Below are 13,780 nucleotides of genomic sequence, written 5' to 3' on the forward strand. Positions count from 1 at the left end.
TGGAAAGGCCTGCCTTTGGGCACTGGGTTTCGGTCTGGTCCCGGTTTCATGAGCGATCATACAAAGATGAGTTTGGACTGTATAGCAGAGCCTTGCATCAATGTAGTTTGAAAAGTTTGACTCCTCGGAATTAGTCCGAGGAGCATTACATTCTCACCATTCCTCCTTTTTCTTCCTTCTTTCTCCGGGTGTTTTCCCCCTCCCCCCTTCTTTTTCCTCATTTTTTCCCTTTTATACTAGTATTCGATTTCCCTTCTTCATTTATGTGTCAATTTCTCCTTGTTTGGGACAGTTACTCGTCCTATCAATCTTCACGTCAGAGTGGTTGGGAAAAGCTGGATAGCATGATATGGGGTATGAGTTTGTCAGGTGCTGGGCTCCACGTTATGGTGTTGGCAGTTTTCTAGTTTGTACTGCTCTTGTACTGAGTTTGTCCTTTTCTTCAGGCGTTTTGTGAGGCGTTGAGCGTGAGGTTGTCCTCGGCTATATTATTGGGCCATCAAGGGTTTCTCCTCATACCTCCTCGGCAGTAGGGCTCGGCTTGGGTTTTGGGCCATTAATGTAAAGTGGGCCGGGATTCCAAATTTCAGGCCCCACAATTATTATTATTTATAATTTAATAGTTATAATGGGGTGAGAGATTTAAACATTGAATGTCTAATTTGAAAACACCAAAAAGTATGAATCAGTTAAGTTACAAGACTCTTAGCAAAAAAACTCATTTAATTGAATGTTGCAGTAGATAATGCAATAAATATTCAAATTAAAAGCTATATACCTCTATTCTTCTCCTCTCCCTTTCCCCAATCTAATGTAATATGAAAATTTTAATCAATATTAATTAATAAGTAATAAAATATGCTCAATTAATATGAAAGATATATCTAGCTGAATTTGGACTTTAGATATCGGTTTTGAAATTGAAACCACGGGTAGGCAAGTTAAATTAGAGGCAAATCACAGGTGGGTAAAGTATAATTATCCATTTTTTTTAACATTTGAGTTACAATGCACAGCTAAAAAATTACTATTTTAACTCCACCAATATAGCCCTAATTTTATAGTTTATGGTGCTAAAAATAGCAATAGAACTTTTTGGCAACATCTAACCATTCGATAGAATTTATTTTTTTTCTTTTTTCTTTTTTTTTTGAGATGTGTGGGCTACCCATCCATTGTAGGTGGGGTTGCCCTTTAACCCAGGGGTAAGGGGCATGCTGAATATTGACTCCACATAGTGGACAAATCAACATATTAACACCACATCCCACCTAAGCAATCCTAACATACATCCAACCACTTTAATGCCTTAACTTGGTTACACGCTTACGTTACTAAGCTTTGCAATTTATACGTTACGATAGACAAAATATGCATGATATAAAAGATGAAATTGACGTTAAAAAAAAAAAGATAATCACATTCTCACTTCATTTAGAAAGTAGTAAAAGCAAACAAACAAATAAATATTTAATTTTTTATTATTATTTATAACTTAATAGGTACAATGGGGTGAGAGATTTAAACATTAAATGTCTCATTTGAAAACTCCAAAAGATATCAATCAATTAAGTTACAAAACTCTAAAAAAACTCATTTAATTGAATGTTGTGGGAGATAACGCAATAAATATTCAAATTAAAAGCTGTATACCTCTATTCTTCTCCTCTCCCTTTTCCCAATTTAATGTAATATGAAAATTTTAATAAATATTAATTAATAAGTAATAAAATATGCTCAATTAATATGAAAAATATATCTAGCTGAATTTGGACTTTAAACATCGGTTTTGCATAATTAATGAAATCACATTAGTCCAAGTTTAGAACGTAGCATCATTCTCCTATTTTCTTGTGATTTATTATTCTGTTTGAAATACAATTTCTTTTTATCTCAACCATCATATATAACTGACTATTATGTATTCTTCTATTTCATTATGTTTTTTCAAAAGCTTCTAAGCACAGTATAAACCACATTTCTAGACTTTTCTTAGCAATCAATCAAAATAAGCTAGAAATATGCATCATGAATGGGAAAAGAAAACTATACATCAATTTCAAGGTAAAGAAACACCTTATTTGGAATGTGGAAAATTTGAAATGCATCGAAATTTTCAATGATGTCTTTAGTTGTGAAATCATAAAACGTTCAAAACCAGAATTTTTTCTAAAGCATCATTAACCTATAGATTTCCAACTTGATGCAAATGTAATCGACAAAGAAGTATACATAAACAAGTCAGATCGGCCAAAACAATACAATAATCGTGATAGTATTTATCATGGCAGCAAAATTTCTAAAAAACAGTTTCTCATGAATTTATTTGGCTTGAGTCCAATACGTTGGGATAATGACATGTGTACGTAATTAAAAGCAAACACGTGTCATCATCATGACGGGTTTAGTGCAATTGGACACTAATCCAAACTTTGCTCCTCATTAATAACCATGAAAAATAATATTGAAAGGGGAATAAACACAACGAAACCAATATGAACAAGTCAAAACCTAAAAATGAACTTTCATTTTCCTAAAAGAAGAATTGATGTTACTAATTTAAGTACCGGAGAGTATTGGTGGTTGGCAATCGGAATCACAGTGATGTCTTTAACTTTTCTCATATTTACAGGAATTCGTTCTCATGTCAACCGAGCAATTAATTGTAACGTACTAACATCACAACTCTTTAGGAAAAATAATTTGTGAATCCTACAATAATTGAAGCATTTAACATTAAGAGTTCGGAACACACATTTTCTCTTTCTTTCTTCCTAATTTAAGAAATAATATAAATAATAAGTAATGATTTCCATGAAGGTTATTTTAGGATTACAACTAATTCCACACTTATTTCCACAATTATCAGATTGTGATTGGCAATTTGTTACTTTTACGTGGATCTATTACTTTTATTTCCATCACTCATAGTTGGCCATATAAAATAGTTGTAAAAATGAGCGTGAAATTAATTGTGGTGTTATAATTTTTCTCATTCCTTTCCTCCATTTCATCCAACCAAACATAGTAAATGCTTATCCTTCCATTCTTTTTCTCCCTTTTCCCTTTATTAAATATGATATAAGGCTCTTAAATATCACAATAATCGTGATATTTATCATGGCAGCAAAATTTCTAAAAAACAGTTTCTCATGAATTTATTTGGCTTAAGTCCAATATGTTGGGATAATGACACGTGTACGTAATTAAAAACAAGCACGTGTCATCATCATGACGGGTTCAGTGCAATTAGATACCAATCCAAACTTTGCTCCTAATGAATAACCATGAAAAACAATATTAAATGGGGAATAAACACAACGAACCCACTATGAACAAGTCAAAACCTAAAAATGAACTTTCATTTTCCTAAAAGAAGAATTGATGTTACTAATTTAAGTACCGGAGAGTATTGGTGGTTGGCAATCGGAATCACAGTGACGTCCTTAACTTTTCTCATATTTACAGGAATTCAATCTCATGTCAACCGAGCAATTAATTGTAACATACTAACATCACAACTCTTTAGGAAAAATAATTTGTGAATCCTACAATAATTGAAGCATTTAACATTAAGAGTTTGGAACACACATTTTCTCTTTCTCTCTTCCTAATTTAAGAAATAATATAAATAATAGTAAATGATTTCCATGAAGGTTATTTTAGGATTACAACTAATTCCACACTTATTTCCACAATTATCAGACTGTGATTGGCAATTTGTTACTTTTACATGGATCTATTACTTTTATTTCTATCACTCATAGTTGGCCATATAAGATAGTTGTAAAAATGAGCGTGAAATTAATTGTGGTGTTATAATTTTTCTCATTCCTTTCCTCCATTTCATCCAACCAAACATAGTAAATGCTTATCCTTCCATTCTTTTTCTCCCTTTTCCCTTTATTAAATATGATATAAGGCTCTTAAATATTAATTGTCAAAAACTAATTATAGACTGGGCTCAATTTATTTATTTTTGAAAAAATGTATCTGAATGAGTTTGGACCTTGAAAATCAGCGTAGCATAATTTATAAAAAGCCAATTAATACAAATTACAAATTGAAGATCATCCACATATTTCTCATGAAAACGGCAACCTTTTGTTTTCAATGCCACACTTCGTAGAGTTTTCCTAGCAATCAAAAATTTAGGACCACGCAGCAGCCGCAGCCACAGCTAGAAGCGTAAGAGGTATAAACTACTTGGAAAAAAACAATGCACCCATTTCAAGTTATTGTCTACTTGGGAATGAAATGTCTTTACTTTTGCATCACAAATTACAAAGATGTCTATAAAAAAAAAAAAATATATATATATATATATATATATTTTTGCTGGGTAAATGCGGGGATAGAACCCCGAGCTAAAAGTACACAACGGAATGGGGTGCCACTAGGCTACAAGGCCCAGTGGCACAAAGATGTCTCTAATTGGGAAATCATTAAAAGATTGATGTAATACTAGTAAGTACAAAAGTGCTTCAATTAAAGTAAGTTGAAATTTGCTGTTTGCTGATGCAGATGCTTGGAGTAATTTTTACCTAGACTTTGTACTGTTTAATTATTAATCTACCTTTTCACCAAAAATAAATAAAAGTAGGTTGAAGTCTCAAGATTATTTAGTGGTAAGTTTGGATGGCAAGATTTAAGCATGTGGATTTGAATTTTGAAGATTAAATTTCAAATATCCTTGTTTGGATAGTTTAAAAAATGTCAATGATTTTGATTTGATAAATACACAAAAAATTTTAAACTTTGAAATTTTTGGATTTGAAATAACTTCTAAACCCATATTTTAAAAATCCTTACGACATACTGCTGTAGATTTTAAATTTTATAATTTCAAATCATCATAGATATAAAATGCATCCAAAATAAGGAATTCTAAATTTTAAACATTTGGAATCAAAACATTCCAAATCCATTACTGTAAAATTCAAATTTAAGGATCCAATCGCAACCTAGAAGCAATATTAACATGTGGATTTGCCTTTCTTTAATCAATTGGCAAAAATATTGAAAATGTAAAAGCCCCAATGAAGTGAACCTTCCTTATTCAACCTCTCATTTGGTCCATTCGTGGGCAAATACAACTTATACAAGTTTAGTAAATCTAGTTACAGGTCGTGGTGTGTAACTAGAAGGATCTGACTTCTACAATTGGATCAACCACAATGATGCAATATTGAATTTTGAGCTCTTAAGGTTGTTTATTTGTGAAATTTGTTCATCTAGCATTAGGTATTCATTGACTTATTAGTGGCCAAACGCGTAATACATATTGAATGAAGACAAGTTCAATGGTAGGAAAGTACTATTAATCAATAGTTGCTTAACTTCCCATTCAAAAAAATACGGACTACTTGCTTAAGCATAATTGATTAAATAATGATTGCCTAAAAAAGACACTAATAAGTCTGATTATCACAACATTATTAACTCTAAATTTCAAAGCTTTTTTTTTTTTTTTTTTTTTTTTTTTTTTTTTTTTTATAATTTTGATAATCTGTCATATACAATAAAGAAGTATATATAGAATTTGCACCTGACTTCTCAGATGAATTAATGTAATTATCTTGATGGCACTTGGTGAATGATTGAGATTGAAGTAGGCCTGAAAACTTTAATATTGTAGTAACTTTTAAGAAGAACAAGATTAACTTTCAGAATATATATACACACGCATACACAAAAAGAAGAAGAACAACAACAAAAGATGCTGACAAAAAATTTGACACGGCAAACTCGATTTAAGCATAATAACAATATTAAGTACTTGTTTGGATTGTGTTTTTGGTCCCCAGTGTTTGGCGTTTTGGCATTTTTTTTTTTTTTTTTGAGAAGTTAATTTTCATATGATTATGCACTGTTCATTGGGTCTTGTGCACTGTTCACGGATCCATAAATCTCTTTTTTTAAACAAAACTTTCATTAAAAATTGGTCAACGACACTATTTACACAATTAAAAATTATTTTACTACAATGTTTTCAGTTTTTAGCAAAATAAGCGATATCCAAATGAACCCTAAGGCAATGTAATACAAATAGAAATAATGACCAGTCGAGATATAGATTCTTGAATTGAAATCATAACTAAGATAGATTTTTTTTTTTTTTTTTTTAAATCATGACTAAGGTCCCGTTATTCTATGATACATATTATGTATCACTAGTGATTTCTTAAAGTTATGTTTATTAGTGTCAACTATCAAAATAAGGGTTTTATTCAAATATTTGGATTTGGGTGTATTTCGTTTATGGTAAAGTCAGCCATGAGCTGCCTTGAAGATCTTAAGAGAATTGAAGACTAATGAATTTCACTAATGAATTTCGCTTAAGCTAAATTGATTTTTCTTGAGCGAAATTATATAGAATACACACTCAAATAATCAAATTGACACAAATTATGGTATCATAATCTAGTTATAATGAGAATCTTTGTTTATAGAGCCCAAATCAATTTAGTAAATGCTTGATGACATATTCACACAACACTCATTCAATCAATATCAAACCAATTTACCACCGCACACTCTTGGTGCGATAGTCACTCCACAAGTATAAATGCTTGTAGAGTGTGGGGAAGTAAGGGTCGAGGTTCAAGTCTCTAGAAAGGAGCTTCACACACATATATACTTAAATTAAGTAGAGTAGAATTTCTATCATATATATAAATATATATATATATATATATATCAAACCAATTGAGGCATCACAAAGACCATAGACAATTTTGGAGGTTTTATTAATTCCTTATAACGGTTTTTAAGATTAATTAATATGATGGTGGGTCTCAAAATTGCGAGGTCTATCTTCATGTGACGGTTTTAAATATTAATTAATATGATGGTGGGTCTCAAAATTGTGAGGTTTATCTTCATGTGAGAGATATCTTGTATTCAACCCCTTACACAAAATGCAACTATGAGAGACCCTAATTAATCTCTCACATTTAACTATAATTTAACCTTAGCCCTACAAATACAAGGATCCCAGTAACATAAGTGGGTAACCGACAATAATCCAGTGAACCAATCTCGATTACAACCTGGCCAAACACAATTTTTTTTTTTTTTTTTTTTTTTTTTTTTTTGAGAATGACCAAACATAAATTTAGTAGTCCTACTAGTATATTTTTTTTTGAGAAAATAATCAGTACTATGAGAAAGTAAACCTTCACCACTAGGACTTGGTCCTCGGCTTCGGCGTTCAAAGATTGATTGGTTTTCCTCTAGAACCAGTAAACTACACACAGACTATATTTTATTGTTTTTTTTTTTTTTGACTTGTTTTGGCATTACATTAGACCTGCCTATTATATTTAAAAGCCCTTCCATTTTGCAAACATTGTAAAACAAAGGAAAAGCCTTGGAATTTTCTCTTTCTTTGTACTTTCTTAGTTCTTCTTCTTCGAAGTCTCAAAATCTTCTCTTTCTTTGCACCTTCTTAGTTCTTCTTCTTCTTATATAATCAGTGCCTTTGTTTGCATCTTAGATAATTTTTTATTAGAGGTCAGAACTTTGGACCTAGGAAAATGAAGGTGAGGTTTCCCCTCCATGCTAGGCTTAGATAAATTTTTTATTAGTGTAATCTTGGTATGCTTGAATTCTTTTTTATCTTTTTTAATGCTCATAGATGGACTTCAAGAGTTTTTTATCTCTTTTGGGGTTTTCTCCAAATTTTAAATAAAATAAAACTTGCATGGCACCTGTTATACTGTAGATTTGTCGATGAAGTTTTGGTTTTGTTATTTCAGAATTCATTGTTTATGGTGATCATTTCCTTCGTTGCTCTTTTCATGGCTCATAAAATTATTAATTCTATGAAGCTTCTCTGAACTATTCTTAAGCTGACTGGAAATTGAAATTTGAAAGAATGAATTTTGCAAATTTTAATTGTGTTCGTTTTGGTCATGGTCATATTCAGTGTTTCCTATCTCTGACATACAAAGTTTCTATTTTTCTTGCAGAAAGTTGTGTTGAAGCTAAACTTACACGATGACAAAGATAAACAGAAGGCCATGAAAGCAGTTTCCACCATTTCAGGTATTGATTTTTTTCAAACCGGTTTACCACTATCTCTGTTAGGTTAATGGCAAAGCCAAGAAAACGTACTAGACTATTAGTCATTTGGGTCATTTTTTGTTTCAAGATTTTTAAATTTTTGTGAAAAAGATCAGAGTGAATTACTTCATTCAACCATTTGAATTAGGCCCAATTGAATGAAACTTACAGTTTATTTATAGTCCTAATCAACTTTTGCTCTGTTCTGCAATATTTGCAGGTATTGATTCAATCGATGTGAACATGAAGGACCAAAAAATGACTGTAACAGGGGATATAGACCCTGTGGTTGTTTGTTGCAAACTAAGAAAAGGTTGGTACGCTGAAATTGTGTCTGTTGGGCCAGCAAAAGAGGAGAAGAAGAAAGAAGAGCCCAAGAAAGAAGAGACACCAAAAGTTTGCTATCCTCCCATGGTCTATTACATGCCAGTTCATGAAGAAAATCCAAATAATTGTGTCATATGCTGAGAGTGAGATTTGAGAGAAACTAGTGAGAAATGAATGCTTAATTTGGTGATGAATTTGATATATTTTCTGAACCTATAGGAAATAATGCTGAGTATGGGGGGCTCTTGTGTATAATTGAACTTAATTGTATTAATTAATGGTCCATAAAACTTATTATTGTGGACTTGAGAGAAAACAATAAATGAATTTTGGAGTAGAAGAGCTTTCTTGTTTAGCATTTGATATATTTTCATTTAAATTTTTTATTAAGTTGGAACTTTGATTTCCTATAACATTAGCTCAACAACAAAGGTGTGGACGATAATGTATTTAAAAAAAAAAAAAAGTATTTCACCAAAAAAAAAAAAAAAAGTAAAAATTTGTTTTTTTTTTAGGTACTCATAGCAGTATCCCAAGCCAGACATGATAATTGATGATGCTGATAGAATATATTATTTAACAGATTAACATATACCATTTGAGATTAACAACCCCACTGGCACTACATAAAAGCAATAAAAGAAACAGTAGTGTACGACCATTCTTGCAAGTTGCATTTGGGTATGTCATGTACTTGTGTAACGAACAAGTTAGTGACAAATATGATGGTCTAGAATGTAGATATACCTAAAACAGTGTGTGACATAGTTTAGAATGTTAAACTTCCAACCTTCTTAAGTGAGACCGGTGGGTACAGTTTAAACCTTTGACATCATCTTCCATTTTTCATTTTTCATTTTTCATTTATCCTTAATTCCAATATCCAAGAAAGAAACCCTAAGCCTCAAACCCTTCTTTTTCTTTTTCTTTTTTCCTTTTTTTAATTTGAAAGGAGGAATGAAGGAAATAGAATGGATTGAAAATTATATTTTAAGAATATTTTATCCATCTTTCTCTTAAGAGTTCTTTCTAAAAGTAAAATAACACTTGCTAGTATTCCTTTAAGAGATGACGTATTGATTATATTCATATTTTGGGGAAAATAAATAAATAAAAGGTGAAGGTTTATAATTGTAAATCCTAAACACACTATAGAAAATACATCATATTCAATATTATTTCATCCATTTATGATTTATCCATTCTATTCTATTATGTTATTTTAAAACTTCAAATTATGGTGGATTTTAGTTAGTTCCACTGATAAAATAACTTGTTATCGAGTAAGAAATCTATGGTTCAATCTCACAGATGTGGGATCCACAACTCCACATGTCAGTGAGACATAAGTCTCATGCGCCCAACATATGAAATACCGTCTCACCCTAAAAACACCCATTGACCAAACTCATAAATATTAGTTAGCATGCTTATAATTTACGAAAGAAAGTTGGGCCCTCAAAAAGTTATTAATAATTAGAAATTAGTGTTACTTGAAATATGTTCATAGCTCATACCGTGGAGTCTTCCATATGTTTTAAAATATAATTTTATTCTTTTCTATTGGAGTTTGGGTTGAATTGACAATTGAAATTTGAAACTTGAACTTGAAGGAAAAGTTCGTAGTCCTAACGGTGAATCTATGAAAAAACGAAAATAAATGAAGACTTTTGGATGAATACAATCTCCAAAGACTTGACTCATTCAGAGTCAACTAGGTGCCCATGTTCAATTAATTGAACGCCCCCACTTAATGAAAATTAATGAAAAAATAGGTTAAATAATATTTTAACCGAAAATGGTAGTAAAAACTACCCATCTCCAACGAAATTGTTAAAAGTAAATATCAACTACGATGGAATTGTTTTTGACACAAAATTTTTGGGTTGCTTGGTTGAACTAAATAGGATGAACTTAGAGATATATCTATTAGTATGCCTCACTCTATGAATCTCGAATTAAGACTCTTCTGCTCTCCAACACACTTAGTATATGGGAAGGTACTATTTGAACTAATGAGTTAGATGGTGATTATGATATGAAGTTGATTAGGTGAGATGATTAATAAAATGAGAAAAAAAATTATTATTTTGACTTATATGTCATGTATAAAAATTATTACTCTTGCTTGATTAGAGCATTTACATTGGGTTATCTGAAATAGCATAAGATCTCAATATAGGGAACGAACCCAATAGAAACATCCACATTAACTTCTTTATACATTAGCCAAAATGCCATTTAGCTACGATGTCCCCCTCCCCCCAAAAAAAAAAAAAAACATTGTAGCCTTCAAATGAATATTTTATTCATTTTTCAAAAAGCGGATTGGGTAGTTTGAAAAGTGGAGGAAATAATGAAAAATAAAATAAAGTTTTAAAATAGAAAGCCAAACGTGGGTGTCTTAGAAAATAGTTAGAAAAAATAGATTATTTTTATAAAATAGAAAGAAAATTAATTTGAAAGCTATTGGTTCAGCACCTACTACGGCACTATTACTTAGCGAAAAAAATGAAAAAATTAATAACCACACCACAACCTCAACCCATCCTTTGCCAAAAACAGTCAACATCCAAGCAAGCGGACAATACTTTTATATACAGTGCATTTGCCCAAATCAAATTGTCTTTCATTAGTTATAGACAATTAACACTTTTGAATTCATGCTTGAACTATGACAGGCCAAATGGCCCAGAAACTTTAATGGACCCTTGTTATTTTAATAAAGGCATAAAGCTTTTAAAGCTATTATTGAAAAAAAAAAAAAAAAATCAATCTCTCTTGCAATAAGATAAAAGGAAAAAACTAAGGGAAACCCAACAAAACAGCAGTGAATAAATTACAATGTTAATCTATTTAACGGACACTTGTTATTTTGATACAGGCATAAAGCTTTTAAAGCTCTTATTGGAAAAAAAAAAATCAATCTTTTTTGCAATAAGATAAAAAGAAAAACTAAGGGAAACCCAACAAATAGCAGTGAATAAATTACAATCTTAATCCATGCATGTCCATTTCATGTCAGTGCCATGGTTTTGTTTATTTTCCGATGGAGTCATAGTGATTAGACAAAACAGGTCCCATGATGTCATCTCTCGTTGGCTTTCATCCACCTATTTCTAACTAATCTTCGGTTGTTTAAGCAAACCTATCTGATTTCCTAGACCATTCTTATCCTTTGATGCCACATAATAGAGCAAGAAAATGACTGATTATTAATTAATTGCAAAAGGCGGATAAGAGCGGAAAAAGAACGAAATATGGGTTTTAGTTAATTTAATTTGTAATATTTTTTTTATTGTTAATAAGGAACTTTAGGATTGAATCCCGATTATATATATATAGAAAAATCAATTGGTGGTCAAATACTAAAGGCAATAATTATTGAGCAAATATTATATTTTTAGGTTGAGAACTTGAGATCTTGTCGAATCTCTAAAAGAAAAAGTTAATCTAACAAATATCTACAAAGTTGATTTTTTTTTTTTTTTTTTTGATTAATAATTGCTACTAACTCTCTTTACATCTTTACTGTGACAATGGCACTTTCTGCAATAAAGCAGTGGAAATTTTGAAATGCTAGCAGTTAGGTATGTGCCGCAGGAACAACAGTACAACACAGCTTTGAAATATATGATATAACTGTATATTATGAAATGGTCAAGAGTTTCTTTCTCAACTGAATAACTGTATTTTTGCTGAAAGTACTATAAAAGTTAGTTTAAATAGTATTGTGGGACTTATAAATAGTATTAAAAAGTACAGTGAGACTCATGAATAATAACAAAAATAAGTGAAATAGTAAAATAAACTGACTTTAAACTCACTTTTCAAACGCAACCTAAACTTTAAAATTACTAGCATCAATCAAGTTAAAGATATATAAATTTACTAAGTAACCATGAAAATTTACACAGACAGTATTGGGTGATCTAAACCTTGAATTCTCTAACCCTGTACAAGATGGCCCCGCCAATTTACTGCTAATACATCCCACACAACTCACACTCAAGTGGTATTGTGGTAAGACAAAGTGGACGAGGTAGTTGACTATAAGACTTCCACCACCTTGGGGTCACTAATATATTATTACATCAACTAGTCATCTTTGCTGGCTTGTCATTAAGACTAAGAATTGTCAAAGTAGGCTACTAATACATTTGTCTTATCTCATCCATACATTAGGCTTTGTCTCTCTTAAAAAAATCTCTGACGTTAAGACACTGCCCTTTGCGATTGAAGGAAGGTCGGAAAAGAAGACTGGACCCGATGTTCCAGATCATTACAAATCCTACGCCAATTGAGTTATCTCGTTTGGTGTGGGCATGAGTTGAAGTTTCAGTTGTTGTAAATTCTCGATGAAAAATGTATTATTATGGGAACTTCTCAATAAAGTGACCCTTTTTGGAAACACTTTCATTGTCTATTAATATGCAAGGAGCATATTTGAACTTTGAAGTGTGAAATCAATTTTTTTTAAACCCTTAATTTACCATAATTATGGGATTTGTAAGAAAGGAGGATGTTTGGTATGTGAATTCGATTTACTAAAAGTATAGGATAAGGGGTTATTTCCTTTTAAAAAAAGAAGAAGGTAGTAACACTAGTCACTAGACCCCCAAATTTTTTGTTCTGTAAATATAACACTCTGCCCTGCCATCATTGTGAGTGTATAGTCCTAAGTTTTAGTAGCTTTTACAAATATCATACTTCGATTTTGACATTAATGTGAATATCAATTTGGCTCTTAGACTTTTAATTTGAATAAACAAACCCTACACTTTAGTTTTGTAACAAATTAGACATTTATTTTTATTTTTTCAGTTAAAATTAACAAAATTAATCACATATAAAATGTACATGATAATTATAAAATATATGTATATCATGTCATTAAATGTGTTAGTCTTTAACAAAAAATATTAGTAAGAAATTTAAAAGGAAAAAGTTTTTTTTCCCCTCCTTTTATGTTTAGGGTAGTTCACAATTCCTTTATTTATTTTTCAAACCAATCAATTTCCTCCTCTACGTTTAGGAAATGAGCAAATACTCCAAATTCGTTACTTTTTAGTTAAATCAATGAAATCACAATAATTACAAATGTAATATAAAAAAACAACAATACAATCCTCAACATTTTTTTTTTTGTGATATACAATTAATAATTTATTCAAAAAACTTATCGGATTTAACTGAGAAAGTAACAAATTGAGAGTATTTGCTTATTTCCCAAATATAAAAGGAGAAATTGATTGATCTAAAAAATAAAAGGGTAAATTGCAAACTATCCAAAAATAAAAGGAGAAATTGTTTTTCCCCCAAAATTTAATATATAACAAAACTAAAAGAGTAGCAAAAACCAAAAACTATCACATGAGTCCACTCA

General features: G+C 30.8%; 1 protein-coding gene across 1 annotated transcript; it reads left to right on the forward strand.

The window, feature by feature from the left end:
- Positions 1-7,345: 7,345 nt before the first annotated feature.
- LOC126710207 (heavy metal-associated isoprenylated plant protein 39) lies at positions 7,346-8,734 on the forward strand. Its single transcript, XM_050410588.1, has 3 exons — positions 7,346-7,544; positions 7,974-8,049; positions 8,288-8,734. Exons 1-3 carry the CDS (start codon positions 7,539-7,541, stop codon positions 8,533-8,535), a joined length of 330 nt encoding a protein of 109 aa, XP_050266545.1. The 5' UTR covers positions 7,346-7,538; the 3' UTR covers positions 8,536-8,734.
- Positions 8,735-13,780: the final 5,046 nt, after the last annotated feature.

Source organism: Quercus robur, chromosome 12, assembly GCF_932294415.1.
Source record: "Quercus robur chromosome 12, dhQueRobu3.1, whole genome shotgun sequence".
NCBI classification, from domain to species: domain Eukaryota; kingdom Viridiplantae; phylum Streptophyta; class Magnoliopsida; order Fagales; family Fagaceae; genus Quercus; species Quercus robur.

Coding starts and splice junctions, on each gene's coding strand:
- LOC126710207 (XM_050410588.1), top strand. Junction 8,050..8,287: donor AGCAGTTTCCACCATTTCAG/GTATTGATTTTT, acceptor CAATATTTGCAG/GTATTGATTCAATCGATGTG.